The 21,938-nt window shown below is 44.4% G+C and overlaps 1 protein-coding gene across 3 annotated transcripts in view; it reads left to right on the forward strand.

Moving 5' to 3' along the window:
* The window catches only part of Dpf3 (double PHD fingers 3), a 268,414-nt gene that overhangs the window by 203,643 nt on the left and 42,833 nt on the right, over positions 1–21,938 (forward strand). The window contains exons 8-10 of one of the 3 annotated variants that reach the window (XR_009057826.1): positions 2,697–2,825; positions 5,743–7,011; positions 13,935–15,546. Coding sequence is in view for 2 of the 3 variants with exons in the window: in XM_057782335.1 (XP_057638318.1) it covers positions 2,697–2,825; positions 5,743–5,945 (332 nt within the window). In the remaining variant the exon portion in view is untranslated. Of the gene's footprint in view, positions 1–2,696; positions 2,826–5,742; positions 7,096–13,934; positions 15,547–21,938 lie in introns of those variants that run through there. The other 2 variants (XM_057782335.1, XM_057782334.1) reach the window with 2 other exon arrangements.

The following is a 21,938-nucleotide window of genomic DNA, read 5'->3' on the forward strand; positions in this document are numbered from 1 at the left end:
TGTGCTCTCCAACCATTCCTGAATATCAAAGAGCATAAGAGAACCAATGTATACGCTCTTAAGCCATACCTTGTCATTTTACTGAGATGGAAGGAGGCTTTGAGCCTATTGCTGCAAGAAGAGTAGACCCTCAGCTGAAGCTAAAGCGTGGCTGGTACTGTCCCCCTGCCCCCTCCTTCCCCACCTTGAGTGGCTGGTACTGTCCCCCTGCCCCCTCCTTCCCCGTCTCGTGGTACTCCATCACCGAACCAAACCCCTCTCTCACCGTCACTGTCTAAACTGGACCATTGCTAAACCACAACATACCCCTCACCTCTTCTTGTACATTCCTAAGTCTACCCTCCTCACTTCCTTACACAGACATTCTGTCTTTCTGTGTACACAGGGACACTGCTCTGACACCCTGTCCTTGGAAACTTCTTTAAAACTCAGGTCCCATGCCTGCCAGATGAGTGCTCCACTAATGAGACATGTCCCCTGCTCTCTCTTGGCTATTTTATTTTACATTTTGAGACAGGGTTCCATGAGTTGCCAGGGTTGGCCTTTAACTTTCTTTGGCAAGCCTTGAACTTAGGATTCTCCAGCCCCAGCCTCCTAAGCACCTGGGAATACAGGCCTGTACCACCAGGCCTGACCTGGAGCTCTTGATTCAATGGAGTAGTCTACCTCTTTGGTGAAGAATGTGCAGAACAGTCTGGAAGTTACTGTTTTCTCTATTTTCCCTCTTCATCATTATAAACCATCAGGGAATACAGTCAATTGAAGGCTTACAGGGTTTTGGGTGGCAGAAGGATTTTGAGAATGGGGAAGATGTCTGATATTACAGGAAGCCTGTGTGCATGGAGGAGAAAGTCAGGCTGGGAGCCCGCGGCCTTCCTGGCACGGTGTATATGGGCCTCTTTTCCTGTATGTGGGAAGCTACTCAGATGTGAGGAGCATGGCCCGCTTAATATCTAGTTCACCCAATTGTGAAACTTGGCTTCTAAATTTAATATTTTCCCACCACTAGTTTATATTCACCACCTACTAGCCTTCAGTGTTTCTTTTGAGTAGGAAGCCTTACGTTTATTTGCTTCTTAAACACGCTTAGATTTTCTCTAGGAAGTACTGGCAGTGAGGGAGAGGGCAATTGAAAAAGGCAGAAAGGGCAGAGACTGGTACTTCTGGCTCGGGCAAAGCACATTTCAGAGGCACTGTCAAATTTCGGCAGATGCGCAGGCCTTGGGAGAGTATTTGGAAAGTCACTCTGATCCAGTGGCTGCGGAAGAGAAGCCCATCCTCAAAAGACCACAGAGGGTGGCCTGTTCCTCTGCCTCTCCCCAAACAGCCAACACTTTTCTTGCAGAGGATTGTCTGCCTGCTTGAAGATGGAAATCAATGACTTAGAAACTGATTAAACAATTCAAATAGCAACTGATAAATGGATTAACCCTCTGTAATGTAATTCTGCTAGCTTTTGTCTTCCGCCTTCCCCAGGTAAGTTTTCTATTCCTGGAGGCAAAGCAGAGGCATGGAGGAAGCCAAGGCCAGAGGGAATCATATTAAAGGGGGCGAATCCGTTTATCAGTTACGGTCTGACTGGTATTTCTGTTCACATATCTGCCTCCTCCTCACAGATTCGTACCCTACGGGACCCTGATTAATGTTAGCCAGTGAATAATGAAAGATAGCAGCAGACTCAGAGGATGCTAAGGAGGAACATACCCTAGTGGTTTAGACTGACTCCACAAACAGAGAGACTTTTCTTGTTAGTGGCAATCAGGGAGTGTGAATACAGGATGAGAGAAATAAGAAATTGGAAGCATTCTCCCATGTGAGGAATCTGGTCGGGGCTTTCCAACCAGCCCCTAGTCATTGGGAATGACTTTGGGCCTCAAAGCCATGGGCATTTCCACTGGGCTCTGCTTTCAAGGTCACATCTAAGGAGTTATTAACACCTTTGGAAATGGAGTTGTTGTGTCCAGTTGCTTAGGAAGATCTTCAGCCTGCACGTGTGCTCATTCCCCCACCATTCCATCCATCTCTGACATGGGACACAGTCACCCTGTGTCCACTTCTAATTCTAGGCATTTGGGGTTCTTCAGATGAACTTATCCTACTTGCTTTCCATGATCAACGAGTCTACAACCTGAGAGCTGACGCTAAGAACAGACACTTGTGCACACTCCAAGGTGTTTACCAAGAGTTCTCAGGAACCTCTCCAGCACGTTGTCTAGAAGTGACTAGCCACAGATACTGAATAAGCATCTCGCTCTCAAAGGCTAGGCCAAAGCATTGGCTGCTCTCTCCCTCGGGGTATCACTGTTTGCAATTTCCATCTGATGATTTGGAGTCTGTGCAGGATTAACCACAGCTTGCTTGACTAATAACTCATACTATTTTGAGTCGTTTATTAATTTAGAGATGGAATCAGAGGGGCAATGAGATTTCTATAAAAAAAAACATAGAACTGGAAAAATTTGCAAAGATGAAATTCTGAATGACTTGCAAGATGTATACCAGTGGACCAAAGAGGGAAAAAAAGCAAAAGCAAACAAATCCTAGCCCAATATCACCGCTAGGCTATAGCAAACTCTTCCATCCTAAGCTTTCTGGAAGAGACTCTGTTCTTTCTGGAAGAGACTCTGCTATGCTCCAGTGGAAGAATGGACAGCATCTAAGTCTAAAATTAAAATTCTTTCTCAATGTTTCCACAGCCCAGAAAGGACCAGATGGGACAGTCATTCCCAATAACTACTGTGACTTCTGCTTGGGGGGCTCAAACATGAACAAGAAGAGTGGGAGGCCGGAAGAGCTTGTGTCCTGTGCAGACTGTGGACGCTCTGGTGAGTGTGGCCCCTTCCTGCACTGTGTACCATAGGCCTCTTCTGTTTGAATTGCTCTGCCATCTTACCATGGCTGGGGAGGGAGAGGAGCACGGAGAAGTGATGGTGGTGGTGGTTTTGAGGGAAAAGGGGGTTTCAGGTCACTTCTATGTTTTTCTTCTTTGGGTCTTGAAGAACAACAACAACAAAAAACCCATTCTCTGGGTCCCAGGTGAAAGGATGAGGAGGAGGTATGGCCCTTCCATGGGGTGTACATTGTTTTGTATGTGTAGTTGTGGTCAAAACTAAAGTAGAGTGGAGATACCTGGAGGTTTCAGGCAACACGCTAGCCTGTACCACAAGATGAACGTAGCAAAAATTGTGTTTGTACTGTGGAAATACCTGACACAACCCCAGAGTACGGAAACAGAAGCATTAGGGAAGCCTGAACTGTGGGGCTTGGAGAGACCTGGGCTCCTTTCCAGCAGCATAACCCTCCCACCACCATTGGCTGCTCATCCCGTATTTCCGTGTGTGACAGCACAGAGCTGCCTACCCAGGAGGCATTAGGGCAAGCGTCCTTGAGACCGACCTGCAGCTGACCTTTTGCATACTCTTCTCATCTTGTCTATCCAAAGGCTCAAGTATCAAAAAGAGACTTTTGGTTTCGTTCTTGTTCCTTCATTCTTAAAACGAATTAAGAGTCTTGGCTGCCGATTGTTTTTTAATTGTAGATAAATCATTCTTTTTGCCTGATCATGGTGGGTTGGTGCTACCCCTCCCCAGTTTTTCTATGTCATAATATGACCAAAACACAGGCAGGAAAGAGACACGATTTCAGATGGCGTCTTCAGTTTCATGAGCTGCTGGCTAGAGGCGAGACACTTTGGTTGGGTGGTGGCATAGCATGAGAGGTCATTTCATCTGATACATTTTAACCCCAGTCCCGAGAGAAAGACCGAGGTCACCTCATCTTGGTTTTCTGCAATGACTCAGTTCTCCCTCGTATGCCCCCCCCAACTTTACCTTTAGCACAATGTGTTTTGAAGCTAAAGTTGTTTAGGACTCTAGACAGCCTTGAGCGGTAAAGCAGCAATTGGAAACACGACTTAGTGTCCATTACATAAGACCCTTTATTTAATTCTCAAGGACCCTGCCAGGGAATTCCTTTCATGCAATTCTGTCAGTTTGGTTCATGGTCCATAGCGTGGTACGTAACATTGAACTTTTTACTTAGAAGATATGACCCTTATGATAGATGGCGCTGGTTTTTAGATTTTTAAAAAGAAACTTAAAACAAATGAACTTCAACCCAGTGCTTTTCATTTGTTTTAAGGTCAGGCACTCAAGCAACATCTCTCCTATCAGAAGCAAGGCCATTTGGTGGAGTGGCGTGCTAAGCAGGGTGTCGTGGACCGCTGTAGGCTTTGGGTGGTTTAGAGGAGGCAGTTAGAGACTTCTCACTGTGAAATGCTGTCATTTCACCTTTTCCTTCCCAACAAAAGGATGAGGTGCTTCAACTGATCCATGGGCATCGTAAACAGGATGTCAGTTTTGTTTTTTTTCCTCTCCTACATGAAACCTGTCTTTGTACAACTTTTGCTCACCGTTTCTTTCCTTGGTTCTGCCTAATATGTGTGCCTTATGCGTCATGTTACAGTGACGTAGGTATTCTCACTGCGATTGCCGGGAATGAATCTGGTGGGTCACTTATTACCACCTGACTCTAATGCTTCTGAAACTGTTAAGAGACAGGTAGCGTTAGCCCCTGAATGGGATCGCTAAGTCAGATGGGTGAATACATCTCTGGGGCCTCTCTAGGGCCCTTCCAGAGGAGAACGTGAGTTGGAATAGCACCTATTCACTGCTCACGTACCCACTACCTCTGATTCCTGGAAGAAAGTGCCTTGTCCAACCCTGGCATGGAAGGGTTCCAATGGAGTATGAAACAATCTAAGCCCGAGTTTTACAGATTTTAGGATGCTGTATTCATTAGGCATTTTAAAGCCCCATTTTCACCTTTCAGTGTGTCTTGAGTTTGAGTTGACAGGATGAACTTTCTGGAGTAGCTAAGACCCTGGTATGTTTAGTAGTGGTAGTGTGTGAGACTGCAAGCATTTCCTTCAGGGTTTAAGAAAGTGAGAAGTTGCTGGGCGGTGGTGGCGCACGCCTTTAATCCTAGCACTTGGGAGGCAGAGGCAGGTGGATCTCAGTGAGTTCGAGGCCAGCCTGGTCTCTGGTCTACAGAGCTAGTTCCAGGACAGGCTTCAAAGCTACAGAGAAACCCTGTCTCAAAAAAAAAAAAAAAAAAAAAAAGTGAGAAGTTCTTCCGAACTAACACTTCGACTTTCCACTGCTCTTTGCTTTTGGCACAAATGAACAAATGAACTACATGGCGTAAGGGTGGAATTGAAAGAGCTGTCAAAGAGTGGGATTAGAGGTGGGTAAAAATAAAAATAAAACGGACGGAGGCTTAACCACCTTGAATGGGTTATCTGAGAGTAATACCTTGGCAAAGCTGACTGTCAAAGTGACGGACGAACATTGTTCAAAGAAACGTTAACTGAAACTACAAAGAAATACCAACAAGGCTTTAAAACCGCCAGGCAAGAGCATTGTGTGGACAAGGCTGGGGGAGAGTGTGCCTCTGCGCGAGCGGACCAGAGGAGATAGCGTGCGTGTATCTCTTGCTGTCAGAAGCGGTGGACACATGTGTCATGGTAGTGATGGGACCTATTCAGGGAAGTGGAACCTTCCTGGAAATGTGTGCTTTGTCCCGAATCCCTGTTACCAGGTGATATACCCGGTTAGTTCCTTTTGGTGTAACAGTGGCTGATTATCTTGCGGTTAGAAATAACACTGTAATGATGTAATGAGAATATTAATGATGCTGTCTGTTGCTTAACCCATGTGCTGATATATTCATCATACATGTCAGCTCATTTGGGAGGAGAAGGCAGGAAGGAGAAGGAGGCAGCGGCCGCAGCACGTACCACGGAGGACTTATTCGGTTCCACGTCAGAAAGTGACACCTCAACTTTCTACGGCTTTGATGAGGACGATTTGGAAGAGCCTCGCTCCTGTCGAGGACGCCGCAGTGGCCGGGGTTCACCCACAGCAGATAAAAAGGGCGGCTGCTGAGCCCATGGGACAGACTGTCTGGCTGATTAGCCACTCCCTCTGACTCTGGTCATTGTTCTAGTTGTGATATATATTTTTAAATGAAAGACGACTTGGGCTTTTCCCGTTCTCCTTGCTTTTTTCTCCTACCTTCCACGTGTCCCCTTCCCCTCCTTGCATCCTTTTATTTTGGGTACAACAGAAGCACAAACTACTGAAAACAACACAACCACAAAAGAACAGAATAAGAGCCCTCTGCGGAGAGATGGCACCATGGCGGGCTATTTATTTTCCCTAGAAATAGGAAGTTAGGTGGGCTTTCTTTCTGTTGGGCGAGAGCATCTTTTTCGTGTGAACAGAGTTGATTTCCCTGGTTTTCAAGAGAAGAGGAACATAAGGTTTGGAAACAAAGAATAACAAACAATTATTATTTATACATGTTAGCTACTATTAGATTCAAAGGAGGGAAGAGAGAGAGAGAGGGAGGGAGAGAGAGAAAAATCAAAGAAATGGAAGTAACATCCTGTTTAGAGGCCAGCCACTGGGTGTGTGTGTGGAAATTTTCCTCAATGGGAGTGGGTGGCTCCACAGAGCAGACCCCTTCCCATCTTTCTCTCTGCTTGTGAGAAAATGGCAGCCATCCCAGAGAAGCCTGGGGCCACTTTCATCTGGCCTCCTTCCAGCTCTGGCCCTGACCAGCAGTGGCTGCTTCCCTTGGCTCCTCTCTTCTTTCCCGGTGGCCGTTCCTTTCGTCCTGGCAAAGATCAGCGTCCGTCTGAACACAGGAATGGAATGTCAGCAAGTCACAGGCTCGGCCCTGGCAGAGCGACTGAGGAAGAGCGATGCCGCACAGTGTGTCTCCCCTCCCTTTGCCCCTGCATAAAAAACATGTAGCCGCCCACTGGATGATGACGCCTTCTGTATTTCTTCCACTTTTTATAGTGCCTGCCAGGCACTTTGTTTTATCTTTCCAATAGCATTTCCTGAAATTAACCAAAGCAACACTTGGTCCGAGGCCTCAGGGATAAGGAAGACTGTCCCCTCATTGGCAGTCCCTGAGAGCAGCTGGGAGGCCCTGCTTAAACAGGTAGGTTCTGGCTGAGTTGTTTCACAATGAGTGCGAACCCATCATAGTTTCTTTTTTTCCTCTTCGTTTCCCCCCCTTTTTATTTCTTTCCTTTGGTTCCTCTAAGCTTGCTCTTTTGTGTTTCTGGGTTCCCCCTTTGCGGTGTGGGGTGGTGAATGGAGAGTCTGGCCTGCGTGTGCATGCTGGGCCTAGGAGCTGGGCTGATGCTGGCTTGGGAATAGGGGAGGGGCTCGATATAGAGAACGGCAAGCTTTTGGCTTCTGGCTTTGGCTTTGGCTTCAGCTGCAAGAGAAAGTGGCTGGGGAAATGCTTGGCTGACTTTTCCCTTGGTTAAGTGTGGAAGTGAAGTCTGTTGGCTTGGGTAGGAATAAAGAGGCAGAGAACAGGGTCCTGCATGTCTAGGGTGGTACTTTGGGCTCTGGTGATCTGTTTCACAGCCAAGGGACTGAGTCTAAATTCAGGCTTTCTGGGCTGGCGAGATGGCTTTCTGGGCAAGGGTGCTTGTAGCTAAGCCTGACAACCTGAGTTTGGTCTGTGGAGTTCACATGGTGGAAGGCGAGAACTGACTCTTGGAAGCTGTCTTCTGACATCCACATGCACACCCTGGTATGTGTGAACATACAAAAACACATAGGAACATGCATGAGCATGTGACACATACACACACAGAACAAACCAACCAGCCTACCAAACAAACAAGGACCTCTGATCAAGCACAACACTCACCTGGGCTTTTGGAAGATTCTGAATCCCCACAAAGTATGGCCAGGGTATTGGGTTTCCAGAGGTCCTTCTGGTTGCCTAGTCAACTGGCTACTTGCAAGTATCAGAGGAGATCTGCTTTAACAGTCCAGATTTGAATTAGATCACTCATAAAATAACAAGCTAACTCAGTAAGTAAGGACACGCAGACAAAACTACAAACGACCCCTTTGAGTTTTCCTAAGAGCCTGAGGTAGAGGGATTCTGATGTTTCAGGCGGATATAAGCTCATCTGGATGTTTCTTCTCAGATTTGAGAGATACTGCCACCCACTTTGGGATATTTTGCCTAATCTTCATCCTAGGGAATGGAAATAGACCTCCGTGTGGTAATACTCCTGCACGCTCACAGGCGTCGTTTCCAGTAGTTTCTGCTCGTACTGCCACTTTCTACCTCTGGATGTTGGAACCAAATATGAAATATGAACTTCCAAGACAATAAAAAGTATATTCAGTCTACACAATCATTTGAACTCTTGTCTAGTTGGTCATGGTCCTGGAATTACCAGTGATAATTTGTCTTTGAGTATGGGATATTTAAAAGAAATTATTTTTAAAAAGCTACTTGAGTTAGGAGTCTAGCCTGTGCGTCTAATAAGAAATGGATAGTTTAGAACTGTCTACCAAGGCGAACCCTCAGGACAGCGACTGAGTGACTTTTGCTTGTCTGAGTTACTTCACTGGTTTAGTTTGCTTTTCAGTTTCTCCTGGTAGGCACAGTAGCTGTTGTCCTTCTCCGTTGGTGTAGCCAACGTGAGCAGGGTCGCACCTCACACTGTAGGGCATCACGTCTCATTTTCCATAGAGTGCCAGCGTCTATAAACAGACTCAGAATTCATATTCTTTAATGAAAACTTGAAGAGGAACTGGAAGGAGCCCAGAAGATGATTAGATTTCCATCTTTCACCTTTCTGTTAAGGGAAAGTCAACCTGGACAGGTTAACTGAGTTCAGTGTGAGTGAGTGGGACAGCTGTCACTCAGAAGGGAGTGTCTTCAAGCAGAGGGATGGTGGTGCCTTAGAGAGAAGGGGGAAGAGGCGACAGCTGGCTGTCCTAGATCCTGGAAAACTTGATGGTGTTGATATGAGGTCCGATCCCCTTTCTCCAAAGGACAGAGTGAACCTGTGTGTGCGGGGAACTGTTTGGGGGGCTTTCCTTACAGCCGTTCCTTGACTTCCATCATGATACGCCAAGATAAACACTTGTATTACCCCAGCTTATAGGTAAAGAAGCGGAGGCCAAATAACATGGTTAAGTGTACCTAAGGCCCCATACATAGTAAGGCACCAGATTTTGACTCCCCAACAGCCTGATTCTCAAGCCCGTCTGCTGGCCCTCTTCCTGTGCGGTCTCTTAAATGGGTCTTAGTTTAGAAATACACATCAAACATTGCACGCCTCATTCAGCTCCAGCTGAAGCAATGGATGCCTATAGTCAATGTACCTTCTAAGAAGCTATTTCAACCACCAAGAATAAGCATTTAGATCTCATTGAAGAGAATTCTAATTCTGATCCAGGTTTGTACAGAATGTTGTAGGTAACTCACCTTCTACACAAACTGTAACTTTTAGACAAGACTTACCAAAAGCCCTTTCTCGTGACCTCATGGATCGCGGGAGTTGTATGAGCTACTAGAAGGTTTTGGTTAAGTGTCACTATGAACATTTTGGATCAAAAAGGAAATCATAATCATCTATGAAATGACATAATCAGAATGCTTCAGAAATGTCACCTAAATTTTTCTCAGTGCCAGCCCCAGCATGGGGGAAGCAAAGGCACAGAACTCTGCCGCATTCGAATCCTCCAGGGAACCGTTGCTGTAAAGGGAACTGCTGTTGAAATAGGTGACTATCTGGTGTTTGTTCCAACCTCAGTCTAAGGCATCATTTTCTGTTCCAAAGACGGCGAGGAGATCAGAGAGGAAGATCCCTACAGCCCCGGGAATGAGGAACATGCATTTAATTTTTTAAAGGTATTTTAAAGTCAGTAGTCCGATTTACTGCTGGTATTTTAGAGACAGGGATTTAAAAAAGAATAGGATGCTCATATCAGCAGCGTCCTTTTAAGCCTTCCTGCTTGCTTTGTGTCTGTCTACGCACCTAATGGGCTGAAGCCTGATACTGCCTTTCTATAGCACTTGAGGGAACGTGAGATCATTACTTGGGGAGAGAACTAAAGGCTGTTTGGAGGTGCTTACTTCATGGTGGAATAAAATTAATTAATTTTATTCCAATATGCCTCCTGTTACAGCTGATGAATATGATCTTGAACATGTACTTAGAGTTTGAGCAGACTCACGCATTAGGAATTTTTCCACAGGGATTTTGTTTAGCCTTGGGAAGAGAAGTTGCTTATGTCGTGAGTTTTCCGAGTGAGACATATTTGATCTAGTGAGTGGAAGCCTAGAGCAGACATGAAAGGCTTCGGGTTTCTGGACTCAGCTCCCTGTGTGAGTTGATTACTGCGAGCCCTGTCTTAGCTTTCTCTGTGTCCCGGATGTGGACATTTCTTTCTTCTTTAGTCGTAATACCTGACCAACATTGTTGATTATAACTCTGAAAACAATCTCGCGAGGTGAGAGAGATGGTATCTAGCTCCATTTTGCTAGTGAGGAAACTGAGGTTTGGTCAGTTTAGATGACCGGTCTAAAATTCCAAGGTCAATAAGTTCTGGTCATCTGGGTCCACCTGTTTTCATCTTTTAAAACACAATCTTTACTGACTTCTTCACAGGCTGTATTTTTTTAAGGTATCTTGAATAGAATTAGTAAAAGGGTTTGCACCTTCTTCGGGTTGAGAAGAGCTTTCAGTGTAAAACAACAAAACCCACCCATTAGACAGTGAACAGTGCTGAGAAGCAGCACGCTCCAAGGTCCCACAAACCTTTGGAAAGGGCTAAGCCTGGACTCCCGGTGTGGTCAGGGTTTGGGTGGTGTGGTGGATGTTGTCCTCTGATTTGCCCAGCAATGCATACACCTGCACTCCCCACCCCACATTCACACAAAAGAAGTCCTTAGCTAAAAGCAAAGCAAAGCAAAGCAAAACAACACCAAAAACCCCAGTAGGTTCAAAACTACAGTGAGTTAAAAAAAAAAAACCTCAAGTCTTGCTTTCAACCAACGACTAAAATTAAAAACAACAACAAGTCCTAATAATTTCACATTTATTGAAACTTCTAAGATACTAATTTTTAAAATCCCATATACCGTTCACCCAGATTCTCCAAATAATCACAGTATAATGATCACAATCAGAAATTCATTTTGTTACAGCACTACAAGCTGACCTCATCCAGATTCTGCCTGTTGTCTTGGTAAAGCCATTTTTTCCTGATCCAGGATCACACGGCACATCTAGTTAGCCTCTCCTTCCAAAGTTATTTAACCTGGATTAATGATTCCAGTGTCTGCCTTGGGTTTTCAGTTTCTTGATGTTTTTGTTAAGTGTTGGCCAATCATTTTATAGCTATTCCCTCTAGGTTCCTGGGAGGTTTTCTAATGATATAAACAAGGCTTTGCATTTTCAGCGAGGATGCTATAAAAAGGAGGTTGTATCCTTCCCAGTGTATTGTTGTCAAGGAGGCCCTTGATTGACTTAGCCCTTTTCTGATGAGAAAGACATTTGACCTATCACACCAGCTGAGGTTTCCGGCTAGTAAGTTCCTAGATCTTGGGTGGTAAAGCTTTTACTCAGCCTTGCCTTTCCTCATTTGGTGACTAGGAACTGAGTAACATGGAATGCAGTACACACTTGACTGCTCAGCCTGGAAAACTAAGATGCAGTTAAACACGGGACTAACAGATTCATTGGCCAGATATTCACAGATACACAATATGTAGGGGCTGTCGTTGGGTGGTATGGGATGGTTTTTTGCTGTGGCTCACAGTGCTCAGAGAGACTTTTTCTTAGAAGGAGCCTTCCAAACTGACAAGCTTCAGATGGACTGCTGTTCTTTAAGCCATAGGCTTGCTGTCGGAGAGAATGGAGATAGAGCTGAGTCAAAAGAAAAGCTGGGAATCACAACTTGATCCATGCAAAATGGCAAAAGTAACAAGAAAGAATGTTTGAGTGTTGTGCTGTGTAATATGTTCTTCTTAGCAGTAGTTTTTCTCCTCCAAAGATGGTGCATTCCTGAGGTCAAGGCTGATGTCATTCATGTCTGTTGATAATACCCAATACCATGATAACATAATTATTTATTAGAATTAAGTGAGCTCTTAGCAATGCTTCTGAGATAATTAGTGGAAATATCCTAAAATTTCATTCCATATACTTTGGAAGTTTAATATTTCCGAGGCAACAGTGGAGAAGCTGTTTTAGAAGCAACACCCATTGGGCAAGGCAGAGAGGGAAGATGAGAGCCGAAGGGTAGTGACGTGGTAAAGAGGGATAAGGAGAGAAAATGAGGATGTGAGAGATGAAAGTGATGGAGAGCTGTCAGCGAGGGGAAAACTCAGCTTCTTTAGAAGGCTTGAGGGTGGGAGACCAAGAATAGCGTTTTCCATGTAGTTGACTTAGCCAAAATAAACGGGAGGAAAAAATATGTCAAGGGTGCAAACTTCAAAAACTAACTAGTGATTTTCTAGGTGGATTAAATAAAGAAAAAGAAGTTATGTGTGTATGTGGTTATATGCGTGTGTGTGTGTGTGCGTGTGTGTGTGTGAATGTGTGTGTGTGTGTGTGTGTGTGTGCATATGTTTTGTTGGGGGATGGATGAAAGGTGAAAATTTGTAGACACTCAAAGGGTCTGGTTATGATATGAACTATGGCAAAGTGACAGGAGACATCCGACCACAGGAGTTAGAAGCATTGTCGGAGGGACAAAAATACTCCTTTAGAGGATACAGTCGTGACCAGTATCCAAGGAGCAGACAAATGGCAGGCAACCTGGGGAAAGTCAAACAAAAGGTCACTGTGGCTTATATTCCAAGTGAAAGGGCTGGAGTCAGGTGGCACTAGCTGAGCTGAAGCAAAGGAAGGAAGACAGTAGCTAGCCAGGGGGCACCAAATCAGAGATGTATGGACATGGAGTGGAATCAAGTAGACGGCGAGGAACAGGAGCAGACATGGATGGAAGATTTGGTGGGCTTGGAAATGTGGAGTTTCTCAGGCTTCCTTTGAAAACAAAAGTAAGTGGGTAGACTCAGTTTTGGAATTGTGTTTCCTCATGGCCTGTACACCTGGCCAGGGGATGATGTCTTGGATTGACCAGAAGGAACAGCATGGCAGGCAGAGGAATTTGAACTTGGAGGAGGTGGAGATGTTTGTTTGGTTTTAAACCTTATTCCTTATGCCTTGGTCATTGATTTACCACTCAGGCTTCTTCAGAGCCGTATGGTCTGTCTCCATTGATGTCCTATCTCTGTTCTCATGAACAACTTCTAAGGGGAAATGCCAACACACTTGCTGTCCATTGCCTGATCCTCATATTGACTACCTCATGATAAAGACCAAAACTAACTTTGTGGGCTCCATTTCCACCGGAAGCAAATTCTATACCTAGTTGGCATCCCTGCCACCTGTTTTGAAATGCCAAAGCTGACAGCTGGCATCACTGGGCTAGTAGTGGACTGGAGAGCATTCTGTGGTTTGGTTTCTCTGAATAATTCTGACACTCTTTATCACTTGGCCAGGATTAGAGGTGAAGATGTGTGTGTGTGTGTGTAAAAAGTCATGTTTTTCGGTCATGGGCCAGATAGGACAGTGGCTGGGGTTGTCTGTGACTGTTCCTATACCTCAGAATGACTCATTTCCTCATAGGTGATTGGAAGATATGATTTCACAAGGGTCTTTTCTGGTTCACTTTGAAAGATTTGGTTTGTTTGGTTTCCAAGTAGAGATCTTTGCTTTTCCTTTGTGCACGCCCAGTTTTCCTCTTCTGTATTCTGTCTCCTGGGCCATTGAGTGGTTACCCCGCCCTGTTGCCAGCTGATTCCACATTGCTGCTGTCTGAGGCACCAGAGAGCCAAGCCTGGTTTTCATTGTCCATAGCTGTGGTTTCCTTAGCTCCGTCATTAATTAGTGATTTTCTTTCTTTTACTTTTCAATTCATTTCAAACACCTCATTCCCCACCCTTCAGTTTAATCTTTCTTAGGTAGCTGTTTTGTGCTGTTGTTGTTGTTGGTTTTTTGTTTTTATCTCTCATTGCCTTTCCCTCTGCAGTCCACTCTGTGACCCAGGAACTGCGCATCCTTCAAGCAAGTCATTCCTGAAGGTCAAGAGAACCCAGACACTGAGCCCCTCCTCTTCCTCCTCCTCTTCTCTTGCCCAACCCTTCCCGAGCATGGATTTCAGCTAATGCCTGACGGAACCTGCAGGGATTGGATGGAGAAAGCCTCCCGCATCTCTCAGCTTGGCTCAGCCAGGAGTTGGAAATGGCAATAAGAAGATTTTATTTTTTTTCCTTTTGAAATTCTTCATTGCCTTTGCTTGAAATGTCTTTGAGACAGTACCCAGCTCAGAGTGGAATTTGCTCTGCAATAGAAATCACAACAAAAACTGACAAAGACAAAAAAGGGAACTCTTTTATTTATTTCAATATTTAAAAGAAAAAAATGCCGACTTTGCACAATATTTTTGTTTAAAGTACCTTCTACTTCCAAAGTTTTGAAAAAAAAGGCAATTTTGTGGAGACCTGAAATCAAAAGAACGCTTACTGTAGAATAAAGGCATCATGTTGACTCTAAGGAAAAGTACCCCACGTTTTTAATAAGGAAATAAAGATCAACTCTGCTCTCTCAGGCTTTTAAGAAAGCTGCGTGTATGTGCTCTAGGTTTGTTGTTGTTAATTTCTGTTATTTTTGCTATTTGCGCTAAACGAGGAGTGGTCAGTTCTTCTAAGATCCACTGGAAAGTATTATTGATAGTAAGTAATTATGTGTTAGGATTTGACTAAAATAAATTAGCCCCAGGCCAGCGGCGTGTCCCACTTCCTACTCTCTGTCACCTCAGGTGAGCCCCATTGGTCTGAATGTAAAGCCTGCAGCCTGTCCGCCTTGTCTCGTGAGGCTGTTCCAGGAAGGAATCCTACCTACTGACTGAAGGCATGGCTGCGAAGTTCAGCAGAGCCAAACAGAAATGGTTTTGCTTAAAACAGTTCAATGAAGAAAAACAAAACAAAGTAAGCAGTGGGTGAGGTGACACTAATTCAAGTCAGCTGGCAACTTCTAGAAGGAGTTGGGCAGGGGAGCTCTACTGAGCGGACGTCAGGGTACCTGAGAGCCTCAAGTTTCTCTGAAGACTAGGGAGCCGACTGAAGGGTAGAGACTTGATGCTCAGTCATTTGTGGGGAGAAGTAGAAAGGCGAGTGGTCTGTGTGTGTCCTTTACGGCTGGTGTGGCCAATGAAATGGAGTTCAGCATTGTATGTATGACCTAGCCCAGGAAATCAGCTGACTGCACCTCTGGGTTCTACCTCTTGGCTTCCACTTAGTTTGTCTTTTGCATGTCCAGAGCAGAGTCATGGATGGCACAGTTTAAGGCTGGGCGTTCTTGTCAGCAAAGGTGCTTGAGCCGCAGTATGACTGTGATGTCCGTAACCTGAGACTAAATCTCACCTGCTATTGGAAAGGAAGGGTGGGCGGGCAAACTTTCCAATAGGCCCTTCAGGTTTCCCACCCAAGAGAAGAAAGATGTCATCACAAGCGTGTTCCTATAATTTCTGATAGAAAACGTCCCTTGTCAAAAATGTTAATTATAATCACGATCTGTTCTCCAAACCCACACTCACAAGTTATGATCCGTGTAGAATTGTGATAAAGCTTTGCATAATGTAGGGTTGGTGTGAAGTCTGTGTAAGTTTCTGTTAAATAAAGACTGTTTTTCCAATGGTCTTCTAACATCTGTAAGAGCTGCTTACCAACCTCGTCCTGCAGGAATGACTCTTAGAATGTCGTGTGAGAACTCCTTCCGAGACTCCACTCCCGCGCATGCACAAGATTTGTTTGGTTTAGAAGCGCATGCTGAGACAGCAGTTGCCACTGGCTTGAATACCACGTAGGGGCATCAGACACGAGCAAAGGCTGGTGTTGATGTTTCCATCTATTCCCAGCTCAGAGTTGCTGTCACCCAGCGCCACCTCCATCCATCCTCCTTTTCATGGTCAAAGCAGACTTGATAAAATCCTGGTTATGTGTAAAAGCATAGCAGACCGGTTCATTGTTGCTAGCATACCACTGCCAAGAAGCTTTGCACAAATATGAGAGATTGAGCATAAGCTTGGAAAAAAGATGGGTGGTTACCATTATTTTATTGCCTCAAAGGTACTGCTGGGGTAGGTCCCCCAAGCTGATAGCTGTGTAAGCTGTAAGTGGAAACCCTGAGGTAGAGTTTTCTGAAGTCGAATGTGGATGCTCTCTGAATGGTCTCTAGCTTAGCCTGTCAAGCCAGGTGTCTCCCTCTGAGCATTGGTGCTGTCCCCACTGGGGCCAGGTGGAGCAGAGCATGGCATGGCAGTGCTGTTGCCATTGGATGGTACCTTCTTTTAGAATGAAGGTCATATGCAATTCTACTTTGGACTTCTTAAGTTTTCTAAGTATTAAAACAGAGGTTGTTCTCCACCCCCCCAACATGTTATCTATCTTAACATCTCCATCTCCCTTTTCAAGTTTTGTATTTTATTTTTGTATGTATGTTTACATGTATGCATGTGTTTATGTGTGTGTGTACCAGAAGTTGATGTTGATGCATATTTTTCTCTATCATTTTTACCTTATTTTTGAGGCATGATCCTTTGCTGAATCTAGACCTGTGAGCTCCAGGACCCGGTTGTTTCTGTCCCCCTCCCCATCATCACTAGGGTTACAGAGGTGTTGCCGTCACTCGCAGCTTTTCATGTACAAGTTGGGTCCTAAACTCAGGTCCTTGTTCTTGCACAGCAAAACACTACCCAACTGAGCCATCCTCCTCACACCTTGCCTCTCACCCTCTTTATATTGTGGTAAAATATACAAAAGACAAAGCTTACTACTTAGCCACTAAGTGTATAGTTCTATGGTAAAAGTACATTCATATCATTGAGGAACTCTTTCATCTTCTCCAACTGAAACCCTCCCTTTAAACACCAACTCTCTCCCCTTCCCATTTTTCTATTCTCTGACCCCATGAATCTGACTACCTCACATACCTGAATGAATGGACTTATGCAGTATTTGTCCTTTGGCCATTGCCTTAATTTATTTTGCATAATATCTTCAAGGATACTCTATCCTAGGGCATGGGATGATATTTACCTCTTTTTGGGAGTTGAATGTATGTATAAAGTATAAGAAATTTATCCATTCATCTGTCCATCAACACTTGGAGCACAAAGCAGGTATCACAATTTATTATATACCCCCATTATCTAGAAGATTTGGAACATTAGAACTGAGTCCTAGGTCACCTGAGGGGTTAAATGTCTTTTATAGAGAGAAGCGGTTACAGCTGAAATCTCCCCTCTAGTTTGCTTTCTAGAAGAAGGGTGCCTTGAGTCGGAAGGGTAGGCATTCTCTCCTAATGGGTGTCTTTCATTATGACTAAAGTTTTTTCGCAATGCTTATTGGGAGGAGAGGCTGCCACAGAGTTTAGTGTCAGTGTAAATAACAAGGGATGGAACCTACTCAGGATATTCAGGTGTCCTCAGTGATAGATCATGAAGGCAGTGAGTGTCATTTCAAGCATCTGATAGTGAGTTGTTGGCCAAGAATGCAGGTGCTTTGTGTCCATAGATGTTCCCTGATAAGAGGGGAGAGGAGGATGCAAGCTTGCAAATAAGAAAGAGAAGAGGAAATCACTTTCCTCTTCCCCTTGAAATCATATCAGTTACCATAAAGGGTTAGCACTTGGGTTGAAGTCCAAGCTCATTGCTTACCATAAAAGAAAGTTGACATTTAGATGCCTGCAGAGCAGGTATCTTCAGTAAGCTGAACAGGTGCACATGCGGAAAATAGCAGTGCTAGGGAGAGGGGAACAACTTTCGGTGCTCAGCCTCATGGACAAGGAGAGTCTGTGTGCTGGAGGGCATCTCTGTCTTTGTGGCAGAGTTGTTACATAGCTTAAAGAATACTGGGTGAAGGAATGCTTAGGGTTCTCAGGTTTTCTGAGAGAGAGAGAGAGAGAGAGAGAGAGAGAGAGAAGAGAGAGAGGAGAGAGGGAGAGAGAGAAGAGGAGAGAGAAAGAAGAGAGGGAGAGGTAGGGGAGAGAGGGAAGAGAGGAGAGGCAGAGAGACAAGAGGGGGAGAGAGGAGAGGGAAAGAGGTGAGAAGAGGAGAGAGAGAGAGAGAGAGAGAGAGAGAGAGAGAGAGAGAGAGAGATGGTAGGACAAAGGTCAATGTTTGGTATCTTCCTCAATAGCTTCTCCACCTTGTGTTTTGTGACAAGGTCTCTCCCTCAACCTAGAGCTCACTGGCTGCCCAGAAAGTCCCAGGAGCCTCCTGTCTCTGCATCTTCAGTACTGGGATCACAGGTGTGTGTCTCTATGTCCAGCTTAGACACTCATGTTCGCACAGCAGCCCTTTACCACCTGAGCCACCATCTCCTCAGCTGTCTTCTGTTTGCAAGAGAAGTAAATCATAAACATTTCGGTGAGATCTTTCCATTTAAAAAGTTTGGTTGTAAATGACAAAAGAGACAACACGGAAGATCAACTTGGTGTGGGCTAAACCACGTGTGACTGTATACAAGACATACTTTGAAAGTATTTTGATGATTTTGGACTTAGAAGTCTGGGTAAGGTTGAAATTGGAGGTCGGAATGCCTTGTCCAAAATCCTTGAGAAGAACAAATCATCACATTAACTCAGGATGCAAGTAGTGTATCCTGGCCTAGAGTTTTTATGTGATGGGAACTGCTCTTGGGTGGTCTCTGAGGAGAGCTACGTCATCGATCATTCAGTGTGTCAGAGATTCGGGATGTGTGTCCAGCAGAACAAATGTCATCATTCAGGCCCTTTCCTCTGCATGTCCATGGAAGAGTCTCTCTGTAAAGTTCCGGGCGAAGTCGTACAGTTTTTAGAGGTTTTCATGTTGCATCATTATTGCTGACCAACCAATTATCCACAATGTCATATTACAACTTTTTTTAAGAACTCCATGTCATAATCCATGTGACCAGAGCTGAATTGGGGTTTTAGCCCCAAATGAGCAAATTCAAATTCAGAACTTTGAGTAAAATCAAGCTCTCCTTCTTCTTCTTCTTCTTCTTCTTCTTCTTCTTCTTCTTCTTCTTCTTCTTCTTCTTCTTCTTCTTCTTCTTCTTCCTCTTCCTCTTCCTCTTCCTCTTCCTTCCTCTTCCTCTTCCTTCCTCTTCCTCTTCCTCTTCCTCTTCCTCTTCCTCTTCCTCTTCCTCTTCCTCTTCTTCTTCTTCTTCTTCTTCTTCTTCTTCTTCTTCTTCTTCTTCTTCGTTATTTAAATTCTTTGTCTCTTACCTCTTTAGATCTTCTGTGCATCTCATTGTAGAAGATGCTTGTAAGAGAGCTAGCTGATCTACTTGTGAATTTGCAGATACTACTTACTTGGATCATTGATGTCTTATTTGGTCTTGCTGGGGAAGAGGTGATTTTGGACCAGCTCTTCATTTTCCTGTTTATAATGAACACTCACAAGCTCTTCCTGTAAAGGCCTAGATAATAAATAGCTTAGGTGGTGCAGGCCAGGCCTGTGTTGGAGCTGCCCCACTCTGGGGCTGGATGCAATATGTACATAAATGTGTGTGGTTGTGCTTCAAAAAAGCCTTTGCAGAAATGGGCAGCTGGTGCATGGGACGATGATGATTTTTGATTCAGAGAGTATTGCACATTTAATTGGGGGTGGTGTTGCTAACATTGGGTCTTCTTTTAAGCGTTAGGACAAAGAGAAAAGTTTCACATCCCCAGGAGAAAGGGTAGGGGGCATATTCCCCGTAGTAACAGAAACTTTTAAGGCCTCACTATCAACGATTTTCAGAGGCAAAATGTCCTACAAGTTCTTCTAAAGCTCATGGATGCACAGAGCATCTCAGGGATGCACAGAGCATCTCAGGGGTGCACAGAGCATTTCAGGGGTGCACAGAGCATTTCAGGAATGAACAGAGAAGTGTTTACCAAAGTGTCTAGGAACAGAACAGCCAAATCCTCCCTGACAGTGGGTCCCTGAGGACATAGTGATGAATACCCTCCATCCCTGGCAGCTGATTTGTTTTTAAGAATGAAAAATGGCGAGTAGCTCCTGCATCGACGTGAATGTAGATACTTAAGTTTTGTCCGTAGGAGATAAATGATCAAGGGCGTTCAGTGGGAAAGGTATAGAGTCACTGGAGGTAAAGAGATGGGCTCTTGCTGGTATGGCTTGATGACTCCTTGGTTATGGTTATCTATGTGATGTTGACATTACTAAGATAGTATTTCTTCCTAAGATCTCAGATTCTCGTGGTTTTATTCAGGATCATAACATACCCCACAATGCTTTATTTCATCTCCCAAGACAATTCATAAGAAAACATTTCCACATATTTGCTAGTGGAGAAGCTTACTAACCTGAGACTTACTACTGAATGGAAATTGTCTTCTGCCTTGAACATGGTTTATCCTGAAGAGGGGACCGTGAGGCCAGGGAGCCAGGGATGCTGATGTCAAAATTTCTCAAGAGATTTTTTTGTCATGTCTAGGAACTGCTCAATTAAATATCTTAAGAGGACCAGATAACCTTTCTGATCCCAAGGGAACCTTTGATTGAGAGTTATTGTTAGGTTTCCTGAGTTAAGGGAGAAGTGGTAGGCTAGAAGGAGATTATTTAAGTAAGTAAATCCCAAGTTTTATATTTTACATATACATGAGGAGCACACGTCTCTTGGTTAGGCGAGTTTTCCTACATTAGAATAGGAAATACTTTCTGGGAGTTATTGACAGTGGTTATCTGTGGTTTAGCACTGGCCTGATTGAGTCAATTATGTTAACCGTGTTGCCATGATTATTATTCTACCTTATGTTTTAGTGGGATAAGGGACTGGGTCTCATTGTATAGTCCAGGCTGGGTTCAATTTATTGACCCTCCTGATTTTGCCTCCTCAGTGCCGGTATGTCACTTTTCTTTCTTTGTTTCTTTGTTTGCTTCTTTCTTTCTTTTTTATTTTAATGTTGGAGATGAAAAGTGAAGTCTCAGGGCAAGTGTACTGTCATTGAGTTATACACCCTCTCTCAAGTATTGGGCATATACAAGTACACTACCATGCCTTGCTTGACTGTGTTATTGTTAGTCATCGTCTGGCAAGGCTAATTATACACGGGATAGATCTAGATGGTTCTAGTAGCCTCCGAGTCAAGGGGTACCAGTTTATCTTTGAGCATGGTAGCAGGTTAGGTTGGGAATGCTATGTAAGTGCTGAGAAGTGATTCTTTGGCTATGTTTGTATTGGTATTAATAGTGATAATACCATGTTCAAATGAAAAGAAAAAGACTAAAACAATCTAAAATTGCAGGAAAGATTTACAGTATGCCAGAAGAACAAAGAAGCCCTTTAAGGAAAAGTTTAGCATTAGAGGTTGTCTAATGTGGAAAAGAACATTAGTGGTCTCTTAATAACTTCAGTGTATTGAGAAAAAGACAGTGACCAGTTCTTTGTGGTTTCCTGTGAGGACAGAAGTGCCTCATGGGATTGAGAACAAATAGGCCAACTCTTTGACACCAAGAACTAACTTTAGTCTTTGGAGGTTAAGATGGACTTCACCGGTAGCCAACATCTTTTCTTATGTAGAGTTAGGAGCATGGGAGAGATGAGCATCTGAGCTCCAACCCTGAGACACATTGGGTTACAAATAGTGGAGTTAAAGAAGTCAGTGTCTAACACACCACCAGCAAGTGGAGAAATGCTTGTATATTAGAGTCAGGGACACGCTACTTCTGAGCATGCTCTGTTCGCACGTCCAGATTGGGTGGTACCAGGCACCAGCTGGAATGTGAACACTGTGGGAAGAGACAACTTCCTGCAGGGAAATGCCAGGGATCTGAACAAGAACAGGAAGTCACCTAGAGGCCACCAGGTGAATGGAGCTGCGGAGAGCCCCATTTTGAGCAGGGTACCAGTTCTCAGCTCCCTGGACCTCGCAAGCTCCAACATCATCCTTGTGCATGAAGCACACGGACATCACTGTCGCATTCAGCTCAGATAGAGTGATCTCACTGACATTCGCAGTTGTCTCTTAACTTCTCCCAAAA

The sequence above is a fragment of the Chionomys nivalis genome, chromosome 10 (genome assembly GCF_950005125.1).
Source record: "Chionomys nivalis chromosome 10, mChiNiv1.1, whole genome shotgun sequence".
Taxonomy (NCBI): Eukaryota; Metazoa; Chordata; class Mammalia; order Rodentia; family Cricetidae; genus Chionomys; species Chionomys nivalis.